Source organism: Syngnathus floridae, chromosome 1 (genome assembly GCF_059516105.1).
Source record: "Syngnathus floridae isolate MCC-2025c chromosome 1, RoL_Sflo_1.0, whole genome shotgun sequence".
NCBI classification, from domain to species: Eukaryota; Metazoa; Chordata; class Actinopteri; order Syngnathiformes; family Syngnathidae; genus Syngnathus; species Syngnathus floridae.
Window position 1 is genome coordinate 23693319 of NC_142413.1, and position 14829 is coordinate 23708147.

The 14829-nt window shown below is 41.4% G+C and overlaps 3 protein-coding genes across 5 annotated transcripts; 1 reads left to right on the forward strand and 2 right to left on the reverse strand.

Annotated features, from left to right (window-relative positions):
• Window positions 1–356: 356 nt before the first annotated feature.
• On the reverse strand, window positions 357–9380 carry gabra6a (gamma-aminobutyric acid type A receptor subunit alpha6a). Of its 3 annotated transcripts, none has more exons than XM_088389225.1 (11): window positions 9000–9380; window positions 8814–8920; window positions 8375–8466; window positions 7785–8005; window positions 7623–7705; window positions 7400–7543; window positions 6435–6587; window positions 5594–5844; window positions 4594–4841; window positions 2514–2568; window positions 357–2351 (listed from the first exon to the last, which is right to left on the reverse strand). In XM_088389225.1, the coding sequence occupies exons 1-10, from the start codon at window positions 9047–9049 to the stop codon at window positions 2547–2549; spliced, it is 1371 nt and encodes a 456-aa protein (XP_088245351.1). In that variant the 5' UTR covers window positions 9050–9380; the 3' UTR covers window positions 357–2351; window positions 2514–2546. The 3 variants fall into 3 exon arrangements, with proteins under 3 accessions (XP_088245351.1, XP_088245340.1, XP_088245359.1); XM_088389214.1 differs by having other exon boundaries at window positions 357–2384; XM_088389233.1 differs by having other exon boundaries at window positions 357–2568; window positions 8375–8442; window positions 9000–9376.
• A 22-nt stretch (window positions 9381–9402) lies between these two features.
• nudcd2 (NudC domain containing 2) lies at window positions 9403–10708 on the forward strand. Its single transcript, XM_088389256.1, has 4 exons — window positions 9403–9769; window positions 10016–10064; window positions 10130–10281; window positions 10369–10708. Exons 1-4 carry the CDS (start codon window positions 9581–9583, stop codon window positions 10450–10452), a joined length of 474 nt encoding a protein of 157 aa, XP_088245382.1. The 5' UTR covers window positions 9403–9580; the 3' UTR covers window positions 10453–10708.
• ccng1 (cyclin G1) lies at window positions 10678–14727 on the reverse strand. Its single transcript, XM_088389246.1, has 6 exons — window positions 14530–14727; window positions 13201–13464; window positions 12876–13126; window positions 12708–12786; window positions 11699–11809; window positions 10678–11606 (listed from the first exon to the last, which is right to left on the reverse strand). The coding sequence occupies exons 2-6, from the start codon at window positions 13462–13464 to the stop codon at window positions 11415–11417; spliced, it is 897 nt and encodes a 298-aa protein (XP_088245372.1). The 5' UTR covers window positions 14530–14727; the 3' UTR covers window positions 10678–11414.
• Window positions 14728–14829: the final 102 nt, after the last annotated feature.

Below are 14829 nucleotides of genomic sequence, written 5' to 3' on the forward strand. Positions count from 1 at the left end.
ACATCAACAGTCTCAATTAAAGTTGAAAATGGAAAATACCGTGCTTAGAATAAATTTAAATAAGATTAATTCAAACATTGAAATTAAGTCAATTGGAAAATACTGTGCTTAGATACAAATCTAAATCAAAATGTAATTTAATTTTTTTGAAACCAAATGAATTAAACGCATTTAGCATTAATTTTTTGTCCTCATGGGATTTGAATTGTTAGGCTACGGATTTTAGTTATTGATCTGACTCCAAATTGCGATCAACCCTTAACACATAAATTGCTATGTCCTAATCCACACACTGGCGCACCTAACGATTTTGCGAGTTCGTTCTGTCAAAGAGAAGACCAGTAGATCAATCAGACCAAATTTACCAATTGTTTATTCCTGACAAAGCGCACTAATACAGGCCTGGGTCCCGGGTCCCTCACACTAAAGCTCGTGCGTTTTTGTGACCTCCAAAAGACGACACATTCTTCCGGGTTGCCCAGTTTTGAAGAAACAAAATATGAATATTAAAGCATGCAAAATATTGTGAGATGATTGGTCGATGGTCATCTCCTCCCCGTCCAGGTGTTGCTGAGGTCAGGCGGTTGGGTTTTCCCCGCGAAGCCCGGCCACATAGACGTGCTGTTGTTCTCGTTTCTCACCGACCTTGAGGTGTTCTCGTCCGGTACTCCCTATCTGGGCCTATTCCACAACACTTCGAAGAAAACAAGTTCATGCAGTTTGCCTGCATGCCTGCACATTCTTCGCCACCCACCAATCCACACGAGCACTCCAATACTAGATATTAATATGATTATAAGTTTAAACAACCTTTAAAAATATGTTTGCAAACTCCCGAAAGTACATTTCCCTTTAGAATACAGTAAATCCCAAGGCCAGACACAAATAGCAAAAAAATTAGAACACCCCACTCACTGTATGTTTATAATTGCCAGACAGGAATAGCAAAAAAATAGCAACACCCCACTGTATGTTTATAATTGTCTACACAAACTAATACATTAAACCGTAAATAAATACACCGCAACATAACATGATCTCAAAAGACCTTAAAGGGGAATTCAAGACAGACATGTTTTTTGCAAAAATGTATCTAACACAAAGTTGGTTGCAATTTTGGACACAGTTCTGCATAACTCATTGGCTAACTTTGGACATGAGGCTCAGCATTCAAATCACAGTTACCAGTAACGTCCAGTTGGGTTCCACTTTAAAACATGTTGATGAGGCAATCATCCCAATTCTGTGCAAAAACGGGTGGCTTGTCTCAGGAAGGGCATCTGTTGTAAAACCTCTGCCAAATAGATTACGCGAGTGACTTGGCATGGCAAACCTGACACAGGAACGTTTTTTTTAAATTATCTTTTTAATAACCACTTAGCTGAGCGAAAACATACATCTAGTGATAACTTAGAATCCTCTCCATACAAAGATCCTAAAGCAGTCAAGATGGCTCCCAGGAAGTGTGAATCCTTGACACCAATTACTACTTTCTTATGAGCAAGTCCTGACTGTGTTGAGTATGTGTCATTCACAATAAAATCACTAATTACAAGATAAGCTAACAGTCAGCCTAACATGTGTTTTTCTTCTTCTACAACTACTCTTGCAGTACAGATGCCCTGTAGCAGAATGCTGCCTCTCACAGATTGGTTGCGGTACTACAATAGTTTTGCCAAGTAGACATGCCAGTGGAGAAATCTTTGTCTTGTGCTGTGCCGGTCAGCTAGAGGATCTGTCAATTTTTCTCCCAAATTGGGTTATTTCTTTTGCCCAACTGTTTTTACAGTGTAGGATGAAAATCTTAACCCAACTCCTCAACCCAATGCAGTGGGTGTCTGTCCCTTTTAGACTTAGTGCTGAGTTAGCCATTTGAGTTACTTTAAACCCTGCAGTTTTAAGAGTGTGGGGATGGTCGCTCTACTTGGGCAATTTTTTTATGTTGCATTTGTGACGAGAAAATTAAAAAGAATTGTGTTTTCCTCATGCAGTGTTTTCAGAAGCAGCCTGCAGTGCAAGAAAACGAACCCCCACAGAGTCATGCATGGACAAAGCCCACCCTCACTATTCATTCTCTCAGCTTTGATCACGTTTGAAGAGGGAAGTCGACTTTGATGTGCTTGCAGTGGGGGCTGTGACTCTGTAGAGGGCAGCCTTCTGAAAGCGTTGGTTCCTTCTTGCATCACTAGCAGGTGCAGCCATCGACGATGATATCATCCGCTTTCTTTTTCATGTAACATGTGCGTTGCTGGAGGTGGCGCGCATGCCGTTATCGGACCGTCGTCGTCTGGTTTGATGGGTCAGTGGGCTTGATCGGGATGGAGACCCGTGAAGGGCAGCTCTTCGGCCTACTGATCAGAACACAAGTGGGCAGCGGTCACAGCCTGTGAAATGAATAGATGTGCGGCAGCAGAATAAATGAGTTTCTGATTCATTTCCTCTGTCAGATGAGAGCAGAACAAATGCTGAGAGCTTCAGAGAGAGAATGCGGAGGGGGGAGGGTGGTCTCTCACTCTGCACGCGCCCTTTCCCTGGCCGTCTTGCTTTTAAGAGGCTGGATCCACATCCCTGCAAGACCAGAATATATACAGCACAAGCTTAGAGCCCCATCTATGTATATGCACTGAAACACGTGACTCCTAAGCACTGCCTCATCTTAGCAAAGCGATGCAGTGAAAATATGAAAATAAGATGTGATTCAGCTCTTCTCCACGTTCTGGCTCTCAAAACAAGCACTGAAAATTCTCTGACAGGAACACAAGAAGCATGATGAGCAGATTTGCACTCCCCAGGCGTTACATAATATCTATCTCCCTCTCTTCTCTTTCTTGGTTGCGTTGGAGAAGTGGCCCACTTATTATGAGTCGTCGGTCAAAGTGAGAGCTGATTTATTTTCCTGTGTGACCAAGTCGCGGTGGAGAAAGAGAGTTTTCATTAAAGCGTTTGGGGTTTTTGCCGGCCCTCAGGTAACCCTTATATAAAAGCATGATGCATTCATTGGCACGTGAATCTAATCTAACGCAAATCTATTATTATGACAAAAGCAAGCACACAGGCTTGAATGAAATAGTGCCTAACATTATCTGACTCCTATTCTCTTGGAGCTTCTTCAATATTAGACACCATAAACATTAAGGTACACGAAGTTATTGTTTTACTGAAGCACCACAATATTGGAAGGAAAAAAAGATTTGTGACTGTTTTACTTGACAATTTTTTACCTTTACGAAAAAGCTGAAGAGGCTCCAAGTTTGCCTCGGCAATAAAATTCACACGACCATTCAATTTGGTGGTCTCCAAAAGCACTTGCCAATAGCAGCTAGCTGCTACCCGCTAGCTACTAATGTTGGCAACTGGCGACATATCATACAATTTTAAAAAGTGACAACATAATGTTTTTTTTTTTTGTGCGTATTAAATTAGTGATTGGACATGATTTTGGAATGCTGGTGTATTGATGTTGGTGGCAACAGAATACCAACTTGAATGCGAGTCAGCTGAGTCGCGCGTTTGCCATTAGTGGATCTCACCGATGTGTAGCTAGCTAGCTAGCTTGATATTGCTGAATATTTACCAACTCTGTCTGCTTTTGCTGGTTAAGTAAAGAAGGTAGAAAGTTTCTGAGAACTGTCACAATCTTACAAATTCACAGTCTTTAAAGAAAGAAATTAAACCAAGCTGCCACTTGTGTGTGACTGCCGGCCACATGTAGCCTGTTGGCTGTCAATTGCATATCCCTGTTATTGGCTAAAGACTTTGCATATAAACAGTTTTAGTTTGTAATAATAACTTAATAAACGTTATTTTCAAAAGAAAGTTGGGAAAAATAAAACAACTTTAAATTCAAACACCATTACTGAATGATTTGTACTCAACCTCAGAGGTTTTACTGTATTCAACATTTCACAGAAGGCCTTCTGCTGCCTTTGTCACGTGTGTACGAGATGGAGGTTAAATGCCGACCAGCAAGGGTAAATGTCTGTACGGATGGCTTATAAGATATTCCACAGCAAAGTGCTACCTGACTCATGTTGGGGTTAAGCCATTCATCCGTCAATGTGGTGCCACTTTGCTCATGAATATTAGTGACCTGTCGCTGCTCCTGATCCCATCTGGCTCAAAGGCCAGCTGACATGTACGATACATGATACAATACATGCGTTGAATAGAATAATAGCCCGTTCATTTTCTTCACAGCCCTGTTGAATTATGCAAACTTTGTATATCCTTCATCCCAAATTCCTTGAAAACTAACACTAGGTCAAGCTGAAGTCACACAAAACTTTAGGGTCGGACAAATCTAGGACTAAAAGCAAAAATGCAGGGCTTTTAAGAATTCTGCAGTTAGTAGTGATACTGTTGGTGATATATTCAGCGCTGAACAAATATAACAACAGCTGCCATAAAAATGTGAAAACTCCATCCAGCAACATGAAATAATTAAATGCGGGCTCTTTCAAGTTCATTGAACTTCTGGTGATGAATTTCACAAGGAATACCCTATTTTATCATACTCACATTTGAGCTAGCTCACTGGAATTTTCATTAAGTATAATATTCATGCATATCCAATAACTTTGTGGCTAAGTGTACCTGGCTCTCTCCATGGTGTCCTTGGCCAGGTAGATGTACCAGTAGACCAGGTTGAAGAGTCCGAAGGTCAAGGGGAAGAGAATGCGGGCATATTTGTCGATGGGGCTGGTGCCAGCCAGCTGTGGGATTTGCGGGAAGGCTGAGCCTTGCTGAAGGAATATTGGCATGGGCGGCGCCTCGGTTGCTTCACTGGGGCACATCGAGTGGTTTCTCCTCTTAAGGCCTTCTTGAGGGCTGGTGTTAGACTCCTGGGAGGTGGGCAAACGGCATGAGTGCAGGGATTGTAGCAAAGTGTTGTTGCGTAGTATTGTTTGTTCCCACGGGAGATTTCTGATGGCATGCAAGCCTGCTTATAAAAGACAGCAGGTCATTTGATGAATGCCCATAGGATGCCAGCAGATTATGCAGTGCTGGAGTTCTTCTCACACTGAAGTTATTTTTAAAACATTTAACCATTTAAGCACATGAGACCCATCCCAAGAGGCCACGGATGAGAGCGTTATAACGGAAAATATTACTATTTAATGTGCAGTGAGGCGAGAATGGGAATGATAGAGGTGGGATGATTGATGGGTAACGCATCAAAAAAGAAGAAAAAATAAATTAAATAATGACTGCTTTACAGCAACAACATTATGTTCATGATTAACCTTCTCAATCCAACTGTAATGCACATAGAAGAGAAGAATGCTTGCCATTACTACAAAATATGCAAATGCATAAGAAGAGCTCAATAAAACTAACTTTAATTATAAAATATTTTTCATTTTTCTCTTTCAATTAATTTCAACCAAGAACTTTAGAGGAAAATTATCATTTGTAATTCCAGGGTAATATTGTAAAAGATGTTTTTAAGGTATGTGGATTTTTAAATCAATGAATAATCATGTTCATTAATCATGATTTAAGTAACAATTGAATTAAAAAAAAAAAGAAATACTTTTTGGGCTTCAATATTGCATAGCCTGGTGCAAAACATGTAGTGTGACTCTGTGCTCACCAAAATGATATCTTCATCGTCGCTGGTTGTAGCTAAAACCTCGAGCTTTTCTTGTCGGGCTTTTGTCCTCTTCAGGCGGTTGGCTTGCAGCGTGGCAAAGTAGTTGACTGCCGCAAACTCGATGAGGGCGGATGCCACAAAGGCAAAACACACGGCAATGAACCAATCCATGGCTGTGGCATAGGCCACTTTGGGGAGGGACTGGCGGGCGCTGATACTCAAGGTGGTCATTGTTAGCACTGTGGTGATGCCTGAGGGAAAACAAAAGCCAGTTATTGTTAATATTATTATTAAGAGTTCCAATATATTATGCAGTAATATTTTCATCTCTTTTTTTTTTGGGAATTCCAACAGCTGTTGCTCCAACAACTGTAGTCATCTATCCATCTATCCAAAAAATCCATATTGGTCAGGTTCTAATTTCCCCTATTTAATTGCACGTGATTGCTCACATTACATTACATCACTAGCTCAGTGGCCTAGTAGTAGAGTGTCCGCCCTGAGACTGGAAGGTTGTGGGTTCAAACCCCGGCCGGGTCATACCAAAGACTATAAAAATGGGACCCATTGCCTCCCTGCTTGGCACTCAGCATTAAGGGTTGGAATTGGGGGGTTAGATCACCAAATGATTCCCGGGCGCGGCACCGCTGCTGCCCACTGCTTCCTTCGGGGATGGGTTAAATGCAGAGCCAAATTTCACCACACCCAGTTGTGTGTGTGAAAATCATTGGGACTTTAACTTTACTGTTTTAAATGTTAAGATCACTTAAAGTATTCATATGTATTGTATAATAACTGTGCTGTGTGAATTTTTTTTAAATTCACAGTTAAGATGACATACCGGCGACTGTACGCGCAGGGACAGACTCCTTATTGATCCAGAAAGAAACTTGTGACAGCACGACAACCATGATAAGTGGAATGTATGTCTGGATGAGGTAGTATCCAAGCTTCCTCTGGAGATGGAAATGGACCACCTGCACAGAGTAGTGACCTGCAAGATAAACAGAATGTGTGAGGAGAGCAGCCCGAAGGGGGGGGTTGAAAGGGGGGGGGGGGGGGCAATTTCACAAACAATGCCCTTGCCTGCCCTTGAAACTAAATAGCTGCTGGGACATAGAATAGAATAAAAAAAAAACTGTATTGCTAATGTAGGAAAAAGGATTAGGCGGAGGTGGGGGGAGCTTCAGTGTCATTATGCGCAACTCCTCTGTCTAAACACATGCATGCTGTTGCAGAGCAAAAATAAGATGCACACACACAGATTCGCTTTCTGCTTGATGAATGAGCATCACATCAGCCATTCTGTCCTCTTTTCAGTATTCCGCTGAGTTCACAGCAGGAAACACTCCATTTGGTAGAAAGACAAAAGGCTCAGGTTGCCATCTTTCCTCTCTGTCCACTATCGCTTTAAACACTGTACAGTACTGTAAAGGTATTTATGGATACACTATTAAGCCTGAGACCTCAGACATCTTGGAAAGGTGCCAAATTAACTGTACAGTGCTCTGTCATGGTTTGAGGTTTGCATGGTGGAGTGAGGAGGAACCACACACGGGAAGCAGGGAGGCAATCCTTGGACTAATCTCAAAAATATCTAGACAAATCACGCAAAACAAAGCAGTATGGAATAATCAAACATACTAAATCAACCCCCCCTCCCCGAAACAAAAATAAGATTCAAAGGAACAAGCCAAAACTTGAATTAAACTCATCGCGCTGACGATGACAATAGCAACAAAAACGACAAGAAATGGAGCTGACTGGTTGACACTAGGGACTGGGCCGACAAGAACAAGTGGACACCTGTGTTGGACTTGAAAATCTCACTGGACAGCGTCTGTCCCACCAGATCATACTGCAAAAGGCTCATGGACTCTTTGGGACAATCAACAGACTTGATAGGTCCCTTTCTCCAAGTGAAAACGATTTCATTGCTGGTGTAGGCATCTAAAAAGTGACATTTAAGAAAAAAATTGGTCAATCTCTTCACTCCTTCTGTTTTATCATCAGAACACCTTTTACTCACAGCTTCCAAACCGAAGAGGACAAGTATGTCCGTCCATAGGGAAGTCCATAAGATTCATTGGACACTCTGAACTTATTGTTAGTCTATAGCAAGAGGTTGAACACAAATCATTGCCGCATTGTGAAAAAAAATGAAATTGCTCGCGTGTAAATGCATAATCACCTCATTGTGTAGAGTACAGTCCCGTTTTGCATAATCCGGAAAAGCTTGTTAGGTGTGGTCATGTTGTGAGAAATTGATTTTTTGGAATTTCGGAAGAAGGTGTCCGGTATCCAGATTTTGTCTACCATGCGATTGTTCAACCGTAGGATTTCAATGGGACCCTCAAATTTGAGCCTCTCATCAACCCACATCTGCCGAAAGAACATATCCGTGGTATATTCCTGAGAGAGGGGGAAAAAAACAGCACATGAAAATATTCTCATCATTATACCACACTTTGCTTTCATCCTCTCACAACAGTTCCTCAAGATGCATAACAACACTGAAAAGGTCATTTCAACTTTCTGCGCTTACAGAAACAAAATGACGCTTGTCACTCATTCCGGAAAATCATTCATCAGCCTATTAAGCCCTCCCACGTTAACATGTTCTCATATAGATTCAGAAGTCATCGGTAATGGCGTTATAGAGCTGGTCAAACAGATTACAGCTCATTAGACACGCCGATGGCAGGATGCCCAAAGGCAGCCCGTCACTGTATGGCTCATCATGTTAAGGTTTCTTTTTGCATTGCAGAATTAATATCGTACCATCTCAACATCAGACACAGGTCCAAAACTTGTCACAAAGATGTCGGTTTTCACCTCAGTAATACCACCTGCAACACAATTCAACATGTGCTCTAAAACAAAAGACATCAAATTAAAATTCACGTATGTGAAGACACCGATCATGTTAATGATTTGACCACAAGATAAATATCAGCATGCAACACTTATTTTCTATACATTTCATTTTCAAATCACTTTTACAACATTCCTAGGAAATCATAGTGACTCACTTCATATATTTAGAACAGGCAAAAGGGCAAGTCATGCGGTCCTTGGTCTAACATAACATGTAAACTGCAAACAAGACTAGAACCTCACAACGAGGAGGCAGATGTGCAAATATTTCGTCACCAAACCTAGCACGTAATGTTTCTTGCAAACTGAAAAGGCAATTTTCCTGTAAATCTTTCAGAATTACCTCCAGATCCAGGTCGCAGCCTATTGTCATAACCGTCCAAAAGTCTATCCAGAATGCGAGTGATGTTGTCTGAGTAAATCTTCTCATTTGAATTTACATTGCCGAGACTTTAAAGAGAGAAAAAAACACACATTCAAACAAAACATGAGAATCTATGACAAATGTTGGACGAAAAGAGAGTCTAACCTTATCCCACAGATACAGGCAAGAATCCAATACAACAAATATATGGCCATTCCTAGAGGAATTTTGGTTATAAATGGTGCGGAAACTTCCTTAACATCAAACTATAATTAACTTTTTCAACAAACAGTGCCGACGTGACCTGTTGCTGTGCAAAAGGCGAGTGAGTGGTCGGGACATCAGGAAAACGAGTAATCCAATTAACAGATTACTAAATCCTCTCCTACTTTAGACAAACTGTATATTCTGTTAGATTTTTCCACAATTGTGTCAGCATGTAGCCTAAACGCAGTGCAAGACCCAATGCAAAAAATATATAAGCTAAAAGAGGGCTTGAAAAGGATTTCTTTCCATGAGTTACCAAATAGTTCATGTTATTAGGCACTAGATGGCACTATGACGCCAAAGTTGAACGGAAATGACATCGCCGCAGTAAAAAGAAGAAGAACTTTTGCGGAAAGCGTCGAAACAGAACATACATTATCGAAGACTCTCTCTGTCCAGATAGTTATTTTGTTACATTACTAAAGTGCAAAAAAAAAAAAAAACTTTTGGTGCATTACAAATTATTTCTTCCGAGTGACATGTCGGTGCACTTCGACGAGAGGAGCGGGCTGGTTCCCTGTCAGACAAGCTGGGGCTCGTGGAGCCAAACCATGGAGGAGGTGTTCATTGAAGTCAACGTGCCCCCCGGGACATCGGCGAAAGAAGTCAAGTGCCATTTGGGCACCAGGGACATAGAACTCAACGTCAAAGGGATAGAAATAATCAAGGTTGGCTGCTCTTTTTCTTGGTCACAGCAAATCAAATCAGCCAGCATAAACTAGCAAAACATTTCTGTCGTGATCTGTATACAGTAATACATTGAATAATCAGTACTGTATCTCTGGTGAGTGTGATGTATTTTATTTTAAATGTCTGCCATTCAGTAGATGAATATGGATTTTGCTGGGTTGTGAGTGGGAAATAATAGTTTTCACTTAAGCCACCTTCACTTTACCATATCCATCTTTTTACAGGGCAGGTTTTTTGGTGCAACTGTGTCTGATGAGGCTACGTGGACATTAGGTAAGTTGTGATTTGTTAAAAATGCATGCCTGGTCTCACTTCTGTTTTACTTATTTAATCGACAGAGGACAAATGTCTCATTCGAATCGTACTGATGAAGACAAACAGAGAGGCGGGGAACTGCTGGTCCTCTTTGTTAGAGGGAGAATACAGCGCTAATGCTTGGGTCCAGGACCAGATGCAGAGAAAGCTCACTCTAGAGAGGTTTCAACGAGAGGTTAGTTTTGATTTTCACACGCATGTAATTATTCTCACTTAATCATTCAATGACATTTGTGAATTAATTTGAGGGTCTCCTCTCCAGAATCCTGGATTTGACTTCAGTGGTGCAGAGATTTCAGGAAACTTTGCTGGTGGTGGTCCTGACTTTTCCAATTTACAAAAGTGACCTGCACTATAAAAGCCATATTGGGGGATGTCAGGTTGGCCTAAAGAACACTATTGTCAGTAGATCTAATATGTAAGTGTTTCAGTGTCAAGAGACTTTGGAAATGTGCCACCAATTGTTTCCTAATGGAGACCAAATCATCTGGCAAACGTTGGACCAATCAAGAAGCAGAGTAATAGGTGTGTTGATCCGCATTGGTGATTTGGAAACAAGGATGAACTCACAACTTTTTAATAAAGTTTATTGAAAGGTACAAGTCCACTTGAAAACGGTCCTTTTGAAATGCATTTTGGAACCAATAGTGACACTTGTCATACTACACAAACAGCAAAATTTACTGCAATGCAAATTCCTAATCACATTTTAGACCGAAAAGGTACCATCGTGCTCCCAACGGAAATCAGAAAGAACATATGGCACTTCACACTGTGCCAATAAATCCATCAAATGGCAAAAACAACTCATCCGTAACCACTGATGACTGCTGCGTTAATACCTTCAATAATGCTTTATTACAAAAAAAAATATCACCTTGGGTAGGAGTGTGCATTCAAGACAGCTTAGCAACCTAGGGTGGAAGTTAAGGATTTTGGGCCCGATTTCTTGGTTCCATATTTTTGTTTCACAAAATCCTTCTCCCTCCTCTTCCACATGGTGGACTGAGGACCTAGGTGGTTCAATACTTAGCTTAAAACCAGGAACCCGTTCCAGGAAATACCAAACACCGTGGTACGGATTCAAAACAAGAACATACTCGCACACCCTCGGAAGAAAAACTGAGCAGAAATGTAGTGGGTGGTTTCCTATTTCCTGTTATTGGGAGAGAAAAGCCTTTTTACTTGAAGAACACCATCTCACAGATGATCTTTTTGTAAAAAATGTGCGAGCCTAATCACCTGACAAGTTACAGCCAATCACGGAAAAAGAAATTTGGGTCAGGGAACAAGAAGGCAGCTAAGAGTTTAACAAGCCGATTCGGGTATGGTGGGAAGGTGAGTGATCTTGTAGTAGCTGTGCTTCAGCTGGCGAGCGGTTCTTCCCGAAATTGTCCAGCGAAGTCTCTTGCCGTTGGGCCTAGAGCACTTGGCGGTGGCATATTCAGCCAGGCATTTTCCCACCAACACGCGCACGTATGCAAGATCGCCAACTCTGATCTGTTGAAGAGCAGGCCAAAGAGTTTTGGTTTAGTTTTAAATCTAAATTACAGTATCTTAAATGTTCACATACATACATGGATGGTACTTACAGTTAATAGCTTCTGCAGACTTTCTAATGCCTCAGAGAGTTGGTCCCTTTCCTCTGGGTCAGGTTGGTCGTCCACCTCAAGACACAGGAGAGCAATGGCAAGCAGAGATGGCTGGAAACAAATCAGAAGAGAGAAGACTCATTGAGTGAGTAGAATTCGTCACCTATGACACTTTACAAGACTTATTTAAACATTTGGCAGGCAGGACATTGTGTTGTGTTTTTGTTGCCCACGGCCGTACAGCGCTCCCCAAAATTTGATTTTGGGGGCCTTGCTGTTTTCATTGTATTTGTTGTCCCTAGGTTCCATCTTAAGAAAGCATACTATTTCCTTTTACTGCCATGTCAGCTCTGTGTCCCGCTAAACCAAAAAAAGAGACTTCACCCTTAAGGCCACTTTTGTCTTGTCTGGAGAAAATCAAAGTCTGGATGAAACTGAACTTCAACAAACAGAAGTTATGCGGTTTGGTCCCAGCGGTCAGTATCTTTGCACATATCACCCTGTTGACTTAGGCCCCCTAGCATCTTGTAAACCATGAAACGCCAATTCTGGTCTCCCTTCACTTTTCAGAATTCATTTTTTGTTGTTGTTGTCTTTCAATCTTTATATTGTATTTCCCCCACCTTACCTATCTGAACTTTTTCACGCACCTGCCAGGTGCCTCAAGCAAGCGGACCTGAAGCCACTGGATTTACAGAGGACCGAGTGAAGGCTCAGAGGGGTATATTCAGCGTTTTCGATTGCCAGTACATTCATTTAAATTACATTACGTTAAACACTGTCCATCTCAGAAACACCTTTTGGCTCAGCATGATACTTGGCAAATTTTGCATTGTTTTAGTGCGTTTATGTTGTGAATTTGTTTTGATTTTTATTTAATATACAGCACATTATGTGCAGCTGTTTTTATTTTAACAGGCTCAAAATAAAGCTGATTGGACCTTGAAGAAATATGGTCGACCGTGTTTTTGGCATGTATGGTGTCGTGATGGCAGAATGAGACACCTACCTTCATTTTGGAGAAGACGAAGGAGCAATGACAAGCTTTCAATTGCGCCTCCAGTCTCTCAAGGCTCAGTTTCTTCTCACTGAAAAAAAAACCGAATATACATCTTTTAAACATGTGACTAATGATTCTACTAAGTAACATTAACCAATTTTAATAACTTGTCATCACCTGTCTGCACCAAGCTGCTCCTGTACGCAGCTGTGAAAGAGGCGGAGAAAGCGCAGGGCAGTGGGGGCTTTCACCTTCCAGTTGAGTTTCTCCATAATGATCTTCTCCATCCGCATCATGTCAGACACCGTGAAGCGGTTCTGACTGATACGGATCAGGTCGTTGGCATGGGGGATGTTATTCTCTTCGGAGGACTTCACAGCAATGTAAAAGCAGCAGAGACCCACGCAAGACAGGTGCTTTGGTTGAATCTGGGAAGAACAGAATGACCGTCATTCAGGTGTTTTGGTGACAACCTCGACAATTCAGGCATCATCGTACAAACCTTCATGACAGACAGGAAGCGGTCAAGCAGGCTGACGACCAAAGAGAACGTTTCAGAGCCGAACCCAAAAAACCTGCTTAGAGTCAGCAGGTCTTTCACTTCCAGCTCCCGCAGTCTGCTGGTCATCCTCAGCCCATTATCCGACGCGCTCTCAATGATCCTCAGACCGCTGAGCTTTGGCTGGTAGCGGCCTTCCAGATCTGTCAAGGCCTTCAGCTGGACTGCAAAAGGCAATGCTCCGGGTCCTGTCACTGTGTCAATCATCTGTGAAGAAATTCACAGAAAATATTTTGGAAAAATAAAAATGGTGTCTACAGCAATGGTGTGCAGACTCTTGTGCGCAAAAAATGAAATTAATGAGGTAAAATAAATACTCTATTATTTCAGAAAATAAACAGTACATTTTAATTTTTTAGGTGAAATTATCACTTTTATTTCTAGTTCCACACGAAACAAAATGAAGACAAACAGAAGATGGCATCTTTGGTTTGACATTGACTATTTTATTTTAAATTGAGCTTTAACCAAGCATATTGTGAGGGATTTGGGAATGTATTTAGGGACAAAATACATATTTTAAGGACATAATCGTAATCTGATTAATGATTAAAAAAATATTAATTTCTATCTTTATATTGAAAAAAAAAAAAGAGTTTATTTCGAAACAACTGTTCTAGAGAGATAAATGCTCGGGCTTCTGATAGCAAGCTGGTTTACGTGCAGCGTGTCTTGCAGGCGCGACTTTGCAGTCAAGTTATTCTAGTGGCCTTTTGCAACTCAGCAGCTGTCAAACTGGGCTCAACCGGACTAAGGGGGAGGGGCAAACGACGTCACAGGGAGCAGCACTATAAACTTTCTTCCAATCAATTTATATTTGATCAAGTTAAGGTCGCAGACTGTCGTGTTCAATTAGATTGCGGTGGTCGTGTTGAACGTTTCCCAGCCTTGTTAAATGGGGGGCGTGAGGGTTAAGGCCGTTGATAACATGCCCGGGCATGTCCCTGCTCATACAAAGCTAAACCACAGCGCTAACACTAGGCCCGGTAATAACAACAAACCAAGGTCATATAACACTAGCTAGATAAAAAAGAAAAACTATAATGACACCTGAAGTGAGACACAACGTTGTGATTAATAACCAAGCAGGGAGACGTACAAGTCTTAACTGGAACAGCTAACGCTAACTATCGGTGAATATACAACAAACGACCAACCAAAGCTTTTATATTCTTACTACTTAGGGCGTTCAAAATATTTCATCCTCTCTTGTGAACTCTAGTGTTAAAAATTTGTAATTTCTTAAACGTAAAAGAGTCTGCTCTTACTTACCTTGGCTCAAATTGCGTTGGTTATACAATTTAAAAGAATCCGTAGGCGTAAAAGCGGGTGATCTAGGTGTAATATACCCCTAAAATTTTGAGTATGAACTTTCTCTTAGGAAAGTTTTAAGCAGAATTTTTGTATCTGCCTATGCACACTCCCGACCCTTGGATTAAGGCGACGGGGAAAAGGACAGATTTGCGTTTAGTAGCCCTTAAAACCAGGCCCATGTTCTAACACAGCGAGCTTTCATTGGCCATCCGTGGTGACGTTCAATACTCTGTAATTCTATTGGATAATTTTCTTGTC